Genomic DNA, 15,924 nt, shown 5'->3' with positions numbered 1-15,924 from the left:
ATGAAAGACCGCCAGAGGACTCCTGAGGACCACCAGAGACCTTCACTGCGCCTGCGTAAAGGACATTTACATATGCTAATGATTTCCCAGAAGTCTAATGAATATGTATAACTTTTCTTGGAAATTTAATGAATATGTATCAATAAGTCTTAATATAAGGTGTATTGTTTTGGTGACAGGTGTGCGTGGTTCGTGAGAGGACTCGCCCACGCACCCGGCCGTCAATAAAGAAGTGTCTGCTTATCTACACTAAATTGGTGTTGATAAGTTCTTCATTCCGAACTTTTCGGTAACAGTTTTGGCGACCCAGATGGGACCTCGCTGAGAGAGACCGGAGGAGTCGGGGACCCGATCGGTTCCTGCCGGCACCGAGGATTTCTTGGGGATACCCATCGATCCCCGATCCATAAGGCTCTTTGCGACGTCCCCTGGATTTTGGTAAGACACTTCTTTTAAATATTAAGGATAGTGGGTTAGAGTCCCACCGGTATTGTTTGGGGTTAGAGTCCCCCCGAGTGGGTTAGAGTCCCACCGGTATTGTTTGGGGTTAGAGTCTGCCTGTCAGACGCGGCGAAAGCTGCGCAAGGTTGGACTAAAGGATCCTGAAGGAAGTGGAAGCCTAGGCGTCTGCCTGTAAGACATACGCGAAAGCTATTGCTGGGTTGGACAATTTGGGAGTGGGTTAGAGTCCCACAACTTTTGAGGATTCTGGGTTAGAGTCCCAGCTTCAAAAGCATTTTGGAAATTTTGGGTTTGAGTCCCAAATTCTAAAAAAAAAAAAAAAAAAAAAAAATTGGTGAGATATATTGTGTATTTGGAAGTATCGTGAGTGTTGTAAGTGTGGGATGTGCAATTGAGCATGAAGTGAGTCTTGGCAACGATTGTAGTGTCTCTTATTGAGGTTGGAAGTTATAAAGTGTGAATACATTTGCTGGTTAATAATCTTGCCAGGGGATATTGGTTATGACTCTTGCTTAGTGAAGTCGGCTTTGTCCGTGCCCTAGGCAAGTAGGTGGACTCCATTACCTGGCAACAATTGTTATTTGTATTCATTTAATATCTGGTGTTTGATATATGCATTTGGTATTTGAAACTTTGTATTTGATACTTGGCATTTGATATTTGGTTTGGTATTTAACATCTGATAATTGATTATTGATTTTTGATATTTGTTATATATTTAATAGATATTTGGTATTGGGTATAAACATAATGGCATTTGCCAAATTATTTAAGAGTAAGAGTACGGGAAATTTGTCCATTGATGGAAAGATACCGAAAACATCTCCGTTGGGATGTTTGTTGGCACACTGGGGTGAATTGCATGATGATTTACGTAAAAATCAAATGATTGAATACTGTAATCATTGGTGGCCTCTGTATACATTGGAGGATCAGGAAAGGTGGCCCGTGAATGGGACCCTGAATTATAACACCATTCTGCAGTTAATGTTGTTTTGTAGAAGAGAAGGGAAATGAAGTACCTTATGTGGATTTATTCTTTTATTTAAGGCAGAGACGAGATTGGCAGAATGAGTGCAAGCTAGTTAGTAGGGACAATTTGATAATGGCTATAACTTCTGATAATAAGAAAGAGAAGAAATGTTGTCTGGCATGTGATATTGCCCCAAAGAGGATGAAGGGCCAGAGTTGGATATATCCCCTCCCAGGAGAGGAAGGAATTGGGGGCGAGAGCATAGGGAACAGATGGAAGAACCAGAAAGCAGTGGAATAGAGGATGCAGGGGAAGGACCGCCTGAAGTTGTGATTCATACCCCCATTTCTTGAAGGACCCGACAGCAGGCACAAACAATAGCTCCCTTGCAGCAGGGAGTTGGTAACGATGGACCAGTGTATGTAAAAGTGCCCTTTTCGGTTGTGGACTTGATGGCTTGGAAGCAGGCAGCTGGAGTATATAGAGAAGATCTTGAGAGAGTTGGCAGAGTAGTGGATACTATAATTAGAACGCAGAATCCAGATTGGAGTGATTTACAGGTGATCTTGGATAATTTGTTGGATGATACAGAAAAGCAGATGGTACTAAAAACTGGCAAAGCACAGGCAGAAGTGGCAGTATTGAGTGGGACAATAGGTGGAACATTAGAGCAGAATTTTCCATCTGGGGATCCGCAGTGGGATCCAAATAACGTGGAACATAGAGAAAGGCTGAGTCAGTATCAGAAATGGATTTTATATGGAGTTAAACATGCTATGCCTAAATCTTTGAATTGGTCTAAAGTATATGAGGTGAGGCAAGATAAGAATGAATCTCCCTCAGCGTTTCTGGGAAGATTGAAGGAAGCTGCCAGAAAATATACTGATTTAAGAGTAGAAACAGAGGCGGCTCAGATACAGTTGGCTTTGATTTTTATGGGACAGTCGGCACCAGACATAAGAAAGAAACTTCAGAAGCTGGAGGGAGAGGATTTAAGGAGCTTGAATAAAATGTTAGAGGCAGCATGGAAAGTATATAATAACAGGGAAAAAGAGGAAAGGAAAATCAGAGAAAATAGATTACTGGCCGTAATGACAGGAACAGCAGACAGAGGACGAGGTAGAGGAAGAGGACGAGGTGGCAGTGGACAGAGAGGATTTATGAATTTTAGCAATCGGAATTTTAACACCCCCTTAGGAGTGAATCAGTGTGCTTTGTGTCAGGAGGAAGGACATTGGAGAAAAGATTGTCCTAAAAATGTGCAGTGTTCAGGAGGAAATATTCAGAAGGAGGTAGCCAGAATGATGGTTTTGGATGAATGAAGAGGACCGGAGGGGAACCCAGCTGAGCCTCTGGTTATAATTAAGCTGGGAGAAAAAGAAGTCAAATTTTTAATAGATACAGGAGCGACATTTTCGGTATTAAATACTTGTAAAGGAAAAATTGGAACAAAAACAGCAAACATAGTAGGAGCAACAGGGAAAGAAGAAAACAGACCATTCCTGCAACCTCTGGATTTGAAATTTGGAAATAAAATAATTACACATGAATTTTTGTATGTACCAGAATGCCCGATACCCTTGTTAGGAAGGGATTTGTTATCTAAATTAAATGCACAAATTGTTTTTGAGGAAGGAGAACTCTTTTTGAAGATACCTGAGTCAAAAACAGGAGAAATCCTAATGATACAAGAAAAAGTGGAGGAGCAGGAAATTCCACCAGAGGTGGATTTTGCAGTGATCCCTACAGTGTGGGAAACAGATATTCCTGGTAAATCAAAATTAGCAGCACCTGTAAAAATAGATCTAAAAGAAGATGCAGGAACAGTAAAAATTAAACAATACCCAATTAAACCAGAAGTTAGGCAGGAGTTAAAGAAATTGATTGACAAATTTTTGAAGTATAAAATTTTGGAGGAATGAGAATCTGAATATAATACTCCTATTTTACCAGTTAGAAAACCCTCGGGAGAATACAGGTTAGTGCAAGATTTGAGAGCAGTGAATCAAATAGCCAAAGACATATATCCTGTGGTTGCAAATCCTTATACATTGTTAACAACGTTAAAGGAGACTCATCAGTGGTTTACAGTGCTTGATTTAAAAGATGCTTTCTTTTGCATACCCTTGGAGAAGGAAAGCAGAAAGTTGTTTGCTTTCCAATGGGAAAATCCACAAACTGGGCGAAAGATGCAGCTGACATGGACAAGACTACCCCAAGGATTTAAAAATAGCCTGACAATTTTTGGAAACCAGCTGGCAAAAGAGCTTGAAATCTGGAAACAGGACAAACCAAGACCTGAACATTTACTTCTACAATATGTGGATGACATATTGATTGCTACAGAAGAAAGATCTACCTGCATACAGGTAACCATTGATGTCTTGAATTTTCTGGGACTAAATGGGTACAAGGTATCCAGGAAGAAAGCCCAAATAGCATGTCAGACTGTGATATATCTGGGCTTTGAGATTTCAAAAGGGCAGAGACAATTGGGAAAAGATCGCAAAGAAACCATCTGTAGTATACCTGAGCCGAAAAATATCCATGAACTTAGAGCGTTCTTGGGAATGGCAGGGTGGTGTCGTCTTTGGATCATGGACTACGGTCTAATAGCTAAACCGTTATATGAGGCCCGAAAGAACTCTTCCTTTGTGTGGGGTCCAAAACAGCAAAGGGCCTTTACAGAGTTAAAACACGCACCCAGCCATTAATAAAGAAGTGTCTGCTTATCTACACTAAATTGGTGTTGATAAGTTCTTCATTCCGAGCTTTTCGGTAACAACTGTAGTGGCACTATCTTCTCCCGGCAAAGGCAGGCTGACCAAATGTATTGGTTTTGTGTGGCAAGGTTTTGGTAGCGGGGGGGGGTTGCAGGGGTGGCTTCTGTAAGAAGTTGCTGGAAGCTTCCCCTGTGTTCGAGAGAGAGCCGATACCAGCCGGCTCTAAGACGAACCCGCCGCCGGCCAAGGCCGAGCCAATCAGTGATAGTGGTAACGCCTCTGTGATAACATTTTTAAGAAGGAAAAAGTTGGGACAGGCTGGAAACTGCAGCCGGAGAGAGGAGTGAGAACATGTAAGAGAAACAACCCTGCGGACACCAAGGTCAGTGAAGAAGGAGGGGGAGGAGGTGCTCCAGGCGCCGGAGAAGAGATTCCCCTGCAGCCCGTGGTGAAGACCATGGTGAGGCAGGCTGTCCCCCTGCAGTCCATGGAGGTCCACGGTGGAGCAGATATCCACCTGTAGCCCGTGGAGGACCCCACGCCGGAGCAGGTGGGTTTCCCGAAGGAGGCTGTGACCCCGTGGGAACCCTGCGCTGGAGCAGGCTCCTGGCAGGACCTGCGGATCTGTGGAGAGAGGAGCCCACGGAGCAGGTTTTCTGGCAGGACTTGTGACCCCGTGGGGGACCCACACTGGAGCAGTGTGCTCCTGAAGGACTGCACACCGTGGAAAGGACCCATGCTGGAGCAGTTCGTGAAGAACTGCAGCCCGTGGGAAGGGCCCACATTGGAGAAGTTCGTGGAGGACTGTCTCCCGTGGGTGGGACCCCACGCTGGAGCAGGGAAGAGTGTGATGAGTCCTCCCCCTGAGGAGGATGAAGCGGCAGAAAATAACGTGTGATGAACTGACCGTAAACCCCATTCCCCGTCCCCCTGTGCCGCTGGGGGGGGTTGGTAGAGAAGCCGGGAGTGAAGTTGTGCCCGGGAAGAAGGGAGGGGTGGCGGGAAGGTGTTCTGAGATTTGGTTTTATTTCTCATTACTCTGCTCTGGTTGATTTGTAATAAAGTGAGTTAATTTTCCCCAAGTTGAGTCTGTTTTGCCCGTGACGGTAAGTGATGAGTGATCTCTCTCCTGTCCTTATCTCGACCCACAAGCTCTTTGTTATATTTTCTCTCCCCTGTCCAGTTGAGGAGGGGGAGTGATAGAACGGCTTTGGTGGGCACCTGGCAACCAGCCAGGGTCAACCCATCACAGTCTTTTTGGTGGAGCACCTCCTCCCCCTCAGCCTGTGGCTGAACAATGCCGAATGCATCTGCCACAAAAAGCTGCTGTTTGGAGGGTGTAATTCCGCAGTTAGCAGCGTCTTTGGTTTTAATAGCTGAAATCTGAGCTCCGGTATCTACCAAAAAGGTGACCGGGACTTGTCTTGGCCCCACAATGCCTGTAATTAGTAAATCACCCCGGCCATTTTCAGTGATCTGTCTAATATACATCCAACCTTCGCCCCCCCCCCCCCCACTCACCACCGAAAGGCGAAGGATCTAGTTTCCCACCGGCTTTTGGGTGGCATTTAGTTCTGATAAATCAATCAGGGAGGGTGCGCTGGGAGTAGTATTCTCAAAATCCACTTTTCTATTTGCTGATTTATCAGGCCACCCTGTTACCAATTTTTCCAATTTGTCTGTTGGCATCCCGTCCATTAAGTCACGCGGGATCCCCTTCTGGTATCCCCGCGCCCACAGTATATTACGTTTGTTCGGGATATCTCTCCCCCCCGGTGGTTTAGCAAGGGGTGTTCTCTTATCACTCCCAGGGAGTGGAACTATTTTTACTTCAGCCTGCCTCAAGCCCCTGGAGTCTGTTTTGGTGGCTGGAGGGTTAACAGGACCATACTTGCGCCCGTAATTAATTAATTCCTGGGCCATTTCTCCCCAAGTCCACATTTTCTTATCTGGGGGTCAGTGCTGATCAGGCATGAATCCTCCTGAAGCAGCCCCAACACTCTCGCCCTGGGGCATCGCCTGCATCTTTCCTTGTAATTGGATACCAACCGGTTTCAGAGAATCAGGGAGTCCCCTTATAAGGGGAGTCATTTGCTCAGGATCCACCAACATCATCATCGGGGACTCCTGTGTAGGCTCCAGTTTTTGATCATACATCATCTGCAGACAAGCTGCCTTTTGCACACTCTCCACTAATTAATCAACAGTCCCCGTAATCGCGAGGGGATCCCCCCTCTCCAAGGGGTTCAAACCCCCCGCCCAATAGGCCGCCCGTTGGGTTAAAGACCAGGGGGCACGGTAATCCCCAGTAGTTAAAAACACTCCTGGTCCCCAATACCCTTCCGCCTCCTTTTCACTTAACAGAATCTGGTCCCCCCCCGACAGCGACACTCTCCACACATACTCCGTTTCTGACTCCTTAGGGGTTCGGCCAAATTCCTTTTTTAGTTTTGCCAACTCAGTGGCAGTATAGGGGACCTCTTTAGTTGTAACTTGGGGGAACTGGTCCTGCTCATCATTGTAAATATATTCAGTTTTGACTAAGGGTCGCAATGAAGGCAGCTCCAACTTCTCCACTCTCTCTTTTGCTGCCTGCAGGTCCTTAAAGGGGTAGCCAATTTCTGATCTTGGAGGAATTTCCTCACGGACAGCATCCGCAAGGAGCTGCTCCTTAAGAGCAATTTGCAAATGTTTCACTTGGTTCTTTTCTGCTTCAAGTTGTGCTTTTAATCCCGCCACTTGTCCCAGAAGGGACTGAACAACGTTTTGGAGGGATTCAATAATTTGAGATTCTGCAGTGAGGTGGCAATCCCTATCCTCCACTGCTGCGGCTAGACTAGCACTGAGAACAGCACAGACAACTGCTTTTCCTTTCCCCGACCGTACTCCAGCGTCTTCCTGTAACGCGACCACCCGATCAACAACGCTCTGCAGATTATACCAATTTCCCTGAGCCCAGTCTACCCCGGGCGCAGAGGGTCACGCTTTATGTTTTTCTAAAAAATCAAACAAAACTTCTTTCCCCAAAGGGGCAATTTTACTATCATTCATCTTACACAAAGCGGGGAAGCAGTCGTCTCAGGAAGGCAGCACGTAAAGTTTCAAACACACACAATGCAAGCCTGCTCCCCTTACGTTCCTGAGAGGTCTTGACGTGCGGAAACGGACTCCACAATCAGTGAGATTGTAAAGTAGGTATGTTTATTCGGCGCTGGGCAGCACGGGGGTAGTCCCACCAAAGTCGTGCGCACCTGACGCGGCAGTTCGCTTCAAATTTATACAGTCAAGTGTTACATATACATGGAGTTTCACAATACGCCTATACATAGGCATGATCTATCCCCGCTTCATATTAAAATTAGTCCCAAAAGTCACAAGGCCGGTCTTGGCTGGTTTTTGAGGTGGACTGCTGCTTCTTATCAGGGACTATCTCCTGTCCCAGTCAGCCTCAACAATGCAAACGTTAAACATCACTTCTCATCCCCTTGGGCCATGTCTACCTCTATTGAAACTTCTTTAACTTCATTATAAGCTAGATAATTATTAAACAATTTTTATCTACATCCATATATCTACTATATCTACTAAGGTTCCTTTGGCTTCCCATTTCAGTCTCACGTATTTTGGAAACAGTACGGCACTCTCGTCTCAAGGGATCCTGTCCATGACGCCAATTTAAATGTCCCGATCCAATGTCGGGGAAGGTTTTGATATGGTCCCAAGAGCGAGATTAAGGCACAAACGAGGTCAAATACCGTATACCCAGAAGAGCTTTTATTATCAAAAGTAGAAAATAGTAGCGATAGGATAGAATGGAAGAAAAGGCAGAAATCAAGCAAGCAGTCGGAATAGAGTTGCAAGGATAGTAACCACCATGGATCCAGAGGTATCCCGTTGGTCCTCAGTCTTCAATTCTTCGGTGGTGGGTGCACACCACGGCTTGTCTCCATGGTTTTTTATAGGGCATAGTTCGATGATGTATGCACATACATATTGTTCATGCACTGTTCACGTGCTGCAGGTTTCGTCTATCACACAACCTTCACGTGATCAACACCAGAAACCAGTACCTTATCTCAAAGACTACAGTTTCCATGAGAATGGTAGCCTCCACATTCTTGCATGCTTGTCGGTTTCAGCCCATTTCCTCCCCTGGATGCCTCAGTGGCCTAGTAATTGTCCTTATGGATGGAGGAATGTCCTGCTTAGACAGGCCATCTCAGAGACAAAGGGCTCGAGATAAGCAGTTCACAATTCTTGAGATGAATGGCTTGTGATGACAGTCCAGTCTCTCATACCTAACAATCTTTGAGACAAACAGCTCAAGATAACAATTCATTCTCTCACACCAGTACACCTGGAATCGATTGCCCCAGGGGTGGAAACACAGCCCCACCATTTGCCATGGACTGATCCAGGCTGCAGTGGAGAAGGGTGAAGCTCTGGAACACCTGCAATACATTGATGACATCATTGTATGGGGCAACACAGCAGAAGAAGTCTTTGAGAAAGGGAAGAAAATAATCCAAATCCTTCTGAAAGCTGGTTTGGCCATAAAAGAAAGTAAGGTCAAGGGACCTGCACAGGAGATCCAGTTTTTAGGAATAAAATGGCAAGATGGATGTCGTCAGATCCCAATGGACGTGATCAACAAAATAGCAGCTATGTCTCCACCGACTAAGTAAAAAGAAAATGCAGGATTTCTTAGGTGTTGTGGCTTTTTGGAGAATGTATATTCCAAATTACAGTCTGATTGTAAGCCCTCTCTATCAAGTGACTTGGAAGAATGATTTTAAATGGAGCCCTGAGCAACAACAAGCCTTTGGACAAATTAAACAGGAGATTGTTGATGCAGTAGCCCTTGGGCCAGTCCGGGCAGGACAAGACGTTGAAAATGTGCTCTGTACTGCAGCCAGGGAGAATGGCCCTACCTGGAGCCTCTGGCAGAAAGCACCTGGTTTCAGCTGGGATAGAATTAATTTTCTTCCTAGTAGCTGGCATAGTGCTATGTTTTTTAGTTAGGTATGAGAAGAATGTTGATAACACTGATGTTTTCAGTTGTTGCTAACTTATGTTTAGTCTAAAGTCAAGGATTTTTCAGCTTCTCATGCCCAGCCAGCAAGAAGGCTGGAGGGGCACAAGAAGTTGGGAGGGGACACAGCCAGGACAGCTGACCCAAAGTGGCCAACGGGGTATTCTGTACCATGTGACATCACATCTAGTATATAAACCGGGGGTAGTTGCCCTGGGGGGAATCGCTGCTCAGGAACTAACTGGGCATCGGTTGGCAAGTGGTGAGCAATTGTATTGTGCATCACTGGTTTTGTATATTCCAATCCTTTTATTATTGTCATTTTAGTATTGTTATTATTATCATTATTAGTTTCTTCCTTCCTGTCCTATTAAACTGTTCTTATCTCAGCCCATGAGTTTTACTTGTTTTCTGATTCCCTCCCCCATCCCACTGGGTGGGGGGGAGTGAGTGAGCAGCTGTGTGGTGCTTAGTTGCTGCCTGGGGTGAAACCATGACATACCTGGAAACATATATGGGATTTAGCCTTGATAAGTAGTTTTGAGTATTTGATGTGCCACGCTCAAAAGGGCTAAAGGTTTGAAAATATGCCTCATGAACAGCAGAGCGGAGGGACTGCATTTACTCAGTTTAAAGTCAAGAATGTTGAGAGCTCTATGTACTCACCTGAGCTTAGTCGATGAGTATATATATATATATATGAAGATATATTCCTGGGGGGCTGCACTAACAATCAGACATGGTCTTGTGGCTAAAAATGAAATCAAGCAGACTTAAAGTTGTAAATAAGGCACTTCTTAAGAAAAAAATATTAATTTAAGAATGTGTACTACCCAGCCCCTGGGTTATGCCACGGCGGGCACTGGCCCGCCGGCCCCCCTCCCCTCTGCCCGGAGTGTTGGGTTAACCGTCCTCCACAGCCCCGGGTAACGGTTAGTAACAGTGAACCACAGCCGACACCGCCCGCACTCCCTAAGGACGAGGGGGCCACGTCCCCGGGGCGCCCCGTCCCCACCTCCTGTGTCGCGGGGAGCTCCTCCCGCTCGCGGCCCTTTCCGGTCGTCCCCGCCCCGCCTGCCGCTGCCACATCCTCCGCTGACATCAGCCCGCGCCGCCATATTAGAAGAGAAGCCGTATCTGTTAGCTTCGCCGCCTCAGGGCGGGCACGCCGGCTCCCACCGCCACTGATCTCCATCTCCCCTGCCGCGGCCGAGCCCCGCTCCCTATGACTCCTCCCGGCCGGCCCCTGCCCCGGTGCGGATAGGGTGGAGGTAGAGCGGCTCCCGTCCCTTCTCCTTCCCCCCCTCCCGAGCTGTCGCCAAGTCCCTCTCCCCGTGGCGGGCTTTTGCCCTCCCGCTGCCTCCAGCCATGACTTCCCTGACCCAGCGCAGCTCCGGCCTGGTGCAGCGCCGAACTGAGGCCTCCCGCAGCGCCGCCGCCGACAAGGAGCGGGGGGCAGGGGGCGGCCTGGAGGATGAAGGCCGCCGGGACGAGCCCGGGGACGAGGAGAAGGGCGATTCCAAGGAAACGCGTCTCACCCTCATGGAAGAAGTGCTGCTCCTGGGCCTCAAGGACCGTGAGGTGCGGCCGGGGCCGGGGCCGTGGTGGCGGGGCTGGGGCGGGCCTAGGTGAGGGGCACTGGGCAGGGGGTGGCTGAGGAGTCCCAGTGGTGCTGGGTGGCCCTGGGGAGGGGGTGCCTGAGGGGACACCGGTTATTCGGGGGCTTATGGAGGTCGTTGATGGGGAAGGAGAGCCTAAGTGGCGCTAGGGTGCGGGTGGGCTGGGTTGCAGGACGCTGCTGGGTGAGTGTTGCTGTGGGTTTAGGGCTTAGGCGTTGCTGGAGACGGGGACTGTGATGTTGCTAGGGGTAGGGGCATGTGCTGGAACAAGCTCGAGATTTTGGAGGAGGTGGGGAAGGTGCTTCGATGTTGGGCGAAAGGGAACCTGGTGGAGATTTCGGATCGCCCTTTGGATGCAAGGTTCGCAGAGGGGTTCTAATATTTGTAGCGTCTCAAGGAAGGCAGTGTAGGGCTTGGGGGAAGACGGGGATCTGGAGCCTCTGACAGCGTTGGTGGTTGACTTGGAGGCCCTGGTTAGACTTGTGATATTTATACTTCTATACTTACCCGTAGCTTTAACGTGGGAGACTTGTCTATTCCTATGTATTTTGTCAGACACAACTATATAGTACTTATGGGGTTCTCGGGTGCTTTAGGATGATTAGCAGCCCTTTTTAATAAGACTTTCCAGACTAATGCATGTTAAAAATGTCTTAAACTTCAGGGAGATACGCTTGACAAAAATGGGCCTTGAATAAAGAGACGTACATCAAAATGAGGAAATGGCATTATTATGTAATTCTATGTTTTTACTGAATTTATAACTTAATTGGGTGTCATGATACTATGAATAACAGTCACTGAGGAAGGTATACATCTACCAGTGTGCTGGATTTTTTGTTTCATTTGAAAGAGGTAATCAATATAAAAAGCACACACACTGCAGAAAGTCAGTCCTGTTAGTTTAATGTGGTGTATGGTGAAGCATAATATGTCTTTATTTTAGATATGAGATTATTTTAGATATGAGTTATAATATGAATTTAATTAACTAACCTGCTTTTTTTTTTTTTTTAGTGATAAGTGAACTAATGAAGCCAGTTCATTGATTTGGGTGGAAGTCTCTTAAAACTGTGTGTGTTCATGAGCACAGAATAATGGGGGGGGGGAAAGCTGCTAAGTTATATATGTTCTTTGGCTGTATGTTGCATATAAAATAAATTTGCTGGTTGATAATGAATAGATTAAAGAGTAGTTTTCTTAGTTAACTTTTTTAATGGGTGTGAGTATATCTGTATATATACCTGCCACAATAACGTATTTTATTTCTCTCTCAGATTGTGTATTTTGGGCCATATTCTTGTAATCTTCAGATAGACCTTGCCATGGCATCCTAATAAAGTCAGTAGATATTCAGTGTTGTGTTCTTCCACCTGTTGAATCTGAAGACTTGCGCATATGTGCGTTTCTCTTTCTACATACCTGAATAGTTGTAGGAAAGTAAGTTAGGCATGACGAGACAGGTATCTGGCAGGATTGCCTAGGAGGCCTTGCCTTGAGGAAGGTGGAATAGACTGGATGGTCTTTCAGCCCTTTTTTTTCCCCATGATTGTGTGCTAAAACTTCTGAATTTGTGGGCATTAGGCTGTAAAGATTTCAAGGCAGGGAACGTTCTGTCTGCCTAGAAAGAATATATGGTGCAAGTATTCCTATTATATCAAAAGTTAATAATTAACATTGGGCCTAAAAATCCAGCTTTGCACCAGTGTAAATCATCTAACTTTGCTAAGTGCAGCAGTGGCAAACACTGCAGATAAGCTAATATTTATTTGTATGGAAAAAGGAACTAAGTGATTACAGTGCACAGATATTCATGACTCCCTTGAGATTTTGCAGGTGAGATGTCAGACAAAAAGAATGATAATGTCATCTCTAGGGCAGGGGGCTTATGTGTGCAAACTGCAGCATACACCATTTCTGAGCTTTGTTAGACATGAATCACTAGGGTTTGTATTTTGGGTTTGTGTCTGCTTGTACCCTTCTGTCCTGGTTTCGGCTGGGATAGAGTTAATTGTCTTCCTAGTAGCTGGTATAGTGCCATGTTTTTGAGTTAGGTATGAGAAGAATGTTGATAACTCACTGATGTTTTCAGTTGTTGCTAAGTAATGTTTAGTCTGAAGTCAAGGATTTTTCAGCTTCTCATGCCCAGCCAGCAAGAAGGCTGGAGGGTCACAAGAGGTTGGGAGGGGATGCAGCCAGAGCAGCTGACCCAAAGTAGCCAAAGGGGTATTCCATACCCTGTGACATCATGCCTAGTATATAAACTGGGGGGGATCGCTGCTCGGGAACTAACTGGGCATCGGTCAGCAAGTGGTGAGCAATTGCACTGTGCATCACTGGTTTTGTATATTCCAATCCTTTTATTATTGCTGTTGTCATTTTATTATTGTTGTTATTATTAGTTTCTTCCTTTCTGTTCTATTAAACTGTTCTTATCTCAACCCACGAGTTTTACCTTTTTTCCTTCCGATTCTCTCCCCCATACCACTGGGTGGGGGGAGTGAGTGAGCGAGCAGCTGTGTGGTGCTTAGTTATGGGCTGGTGTTAAACCATGACACCTTCTCTCTTACGCTATGTAAACAGCTTTGTCTCCATGGTTTTTCCCCTTTTAAAACCGAAAATAAAACTATAGATTAATTTTCAAAAATTATTTTGGTTTTTTTTTTTTGTTCTCTGTTGTTCAAATGATAAGTAAGCAAAACTTAGGTACTTTATGCATCTGGAAATGCTTTTTATAAAGTTTTTCCTTCCAAAGAATTGATTTCCCATTACATTTGTCTGAGATTTTGTCGTGACAGCAAGCAGAATAAGCAATATAGGGTCTGTAAAGTGTAATTGTGACGCTACATGAAGTGTAAGGGAAAGGCAAAGGCAGCTATGTGAGCTATAAGCTCAATTGAAAGCCAGTAAATTTAAAGCTGATAATGTCCTTCCTTTTTATTGCAACAGGATAAAATGATTTAGTGTTGAGTTTAAAATAAAATGAAGGAGTCTGAAATGGCCTAAGAATGTTTCCCTAAAAATAGCTTCTTTCTCAGAAAAATCACTGATAACTGCATTGATAACTTAGCTTTGAGGGTTTTTTTGGGTAATTTTATTTCTAATATTAAACACTGATGAATATGGCTTAACACTATGTAAATTGTATTAAAAAAAAAAAGCCTCACATGTAAGGACCTACCACTTTTAATTTTTAAGTGTAGATGGCAGAACCTTTACTCGTAGGAGAGAGTTTTTCAGGAAGATTCAGACAGTGATGGATTGATGAGTTTAGTGTTTCTAGGAGATTTTTGGATATTTATGTGAATCCTGCTTTCAGGATAGTGCAATGATTGTAACAACCACAGTAAAACTTTTGAGTTGTTGCCTGATTGTTGCTGCAGTATGGGTTCAATGATGGGAATGTCCAGCTGCCCTAAACCAAACACAGCACACCTCAATCCCATTCTTAATGTTTGAACACAATTAACTGCATTTGCACATGCTTTCTGGACATGGTCTCTTTTTTTTTCCTGTTTGGCCTAATTAAAATGTAGTTTATGTATGTGGGCTGGTTGCTCTTTTTTCCACCAATGGTTCCTCTTCCATTTGTATCTTCTGTGTATACATAACTATTTCCGTATTCCAAGTTCAAGATAGGTTTTAAGGGGTATGCACTAAAATATGTGCATGCTTGCATAACATGACAGATGCAGTGTCCTTGGAGGAACAGGTAATATACTGGAACAAAAGAAGCATCACAAGAACACCTACAACTTATTTGGAAACCCTTCAGAAACATGACTGGGGAAGGGAATCATGTTCATCCATTTAGAATAGAGCAATAGCCTGTTGCTATAGGAATAAAAAATACCGAAATAAAATACTTTGTTGTATTAGGTTAAAAACAGTATTGCAGTGGGATAGGTCAAAGCCACAGCAAAAGGGAGGTTATTCTGTAGAACTACTGAAGCATCTGAGGTTATCACTCCCAAAAGAAGGGAGTGATAAATATTAAGTTAGCTTATTTAGCAATGACAGGTAAGAGATGAGTACAGGCCAGTTTGTTCATTACAGCTCTTCCAGACATCTTGTAACTCAGTCCCATAGAAAACTGAGAGGTTGCTAGGTGGCTGTGCTCTCTAACTGTCACTCCATTTAAGTTTTTTGTACATGTAGGGGTTTTTATGGTTGTGGGTTTTGTGTTGTGTGTTTTTTGGTTTTTGTTTTTTTTTTTTTTTTTCCTTTTTGGAGTTCTCTCTTGGTATGAGTTGGGAATCTGTTAAAATACAGCAATGCACACAGCTGCTCCTGTCCCCTCTGTACAGTGTGCCACAACTAAACAAATTGAAGCAGCTATAGAGACACAGCACCTACTTCTGTAGTTCAGATAAGTATTTTATCTTACTAAATATAATTATTTGATCTGTAACTAATTCCTTATTTGCTGAAAGAAAACTCACATAAAGTACGCTGAAATAATAGTCATGTACTGCAGTCTGCTGCAACAGTAAATATTTCTGGTTTTATTTATGCTTTTGTTGATGAAGACTAAAATCTCATTTGTGAGAGTGAAGTAATGTTGAATCACTTTGTTAGGTACAGAAATTCTCTTGGATCTTTGCTACTCATGTTTGCCTTTCAGAAACTTCATTTATTGCTGAAGATGTAGTGTTACAGCATAGCTTTTTGTCCAAATAGTTCATGTGAAGGTCTCCAGCTTATACTTTTTATTGTATTGAAATAAGTTATTAGGGAGCTAGTTTGCCTGCTTCAGGTGTGCTGTTTTGTGTTGATCAGATTAGTGCTAAAATGTAGTTTCTTTATTCTTCTTACAAATCTGAGTAGCTGGATTTGTTACTGAATTTTATATTTTAATCCTAAAGAGATTTTTCTGAAAGGTGAAATAGGAATTTTGAAAACATTCAAAATATGGATGGCATTTTCTCTGATCTTAAGATTTGGCCTTGTGAAATTCATATTATGATGCAGAAGTCTGGGATATTTTGCCTGTGTAACAAATGATTGAGTTTTCAAAAGCCATCTTTGTATCTTTTTAGTCTTTTTTTTTTTTTTTTTTCCCCATCCGTCTCCTCCCATTAAAAAAGTTTCAGCAACAGCCTGAATGTCAACTCA

At 44.3% G+C, this 15,924-nt stretch overlaps 1 protein-coding gene and 1 pseudogene across 1 annotated transcript in view; one reads left to right on the top strand and one right to left on the bottom strand.

The window, feature by feature from the left end:
* Positions 1 to 5,697: 5,697 nt before the first annotated feature.
* On the bottom strand, positions 5,698 to 7,209 carry LOC121232730 (annotated as a pseudogene).
* A 3,053-nt stretch (positions 7,210 to 10,262) lies between these two features.
* The window catches only part of LOC121232787 (Golgi phosphoprotein 3), an 85,521-nt gene continuing 79,859 nt past the window's right edge, over positions 10,263 to 15,924 (top strand). Inside the window, exons 1-2 of the mRNA XM_041121246.1 lie at positions 10,263 to 10,461; positions 10,557 to 10,771. Of these exons, the coding sequence (XP_040977180.1) occupies positions 10,559 to 10,771 (213 nt within the window). The 5' untranslated portion in view covers positions 10,263 to 10,461; positions 10,557 to 10,558. The remainder of the gene's footprint in view (positions 10,462 to 10,556; positions 10,772 to 15,924) is intronic.

This window comes from Aquila chrysaetos, chromosome W (assembly GCF_900496995.4).
Source record: "Aquila chrysaetos chrysaetos chromosome W, bAquChr1.4, whole genome shotgun sequence".
Lineage (NCBI taxonomy): Eukaryota > Metazoa > Chordata > Aves > Accipitriformes > Accipitridae > Aquila > Aquila chrysaetos.
Note: the sequence above shows the minus strand (reverse complement) of the source record. Positions and strands in the feature narration are given on the sequence as shown.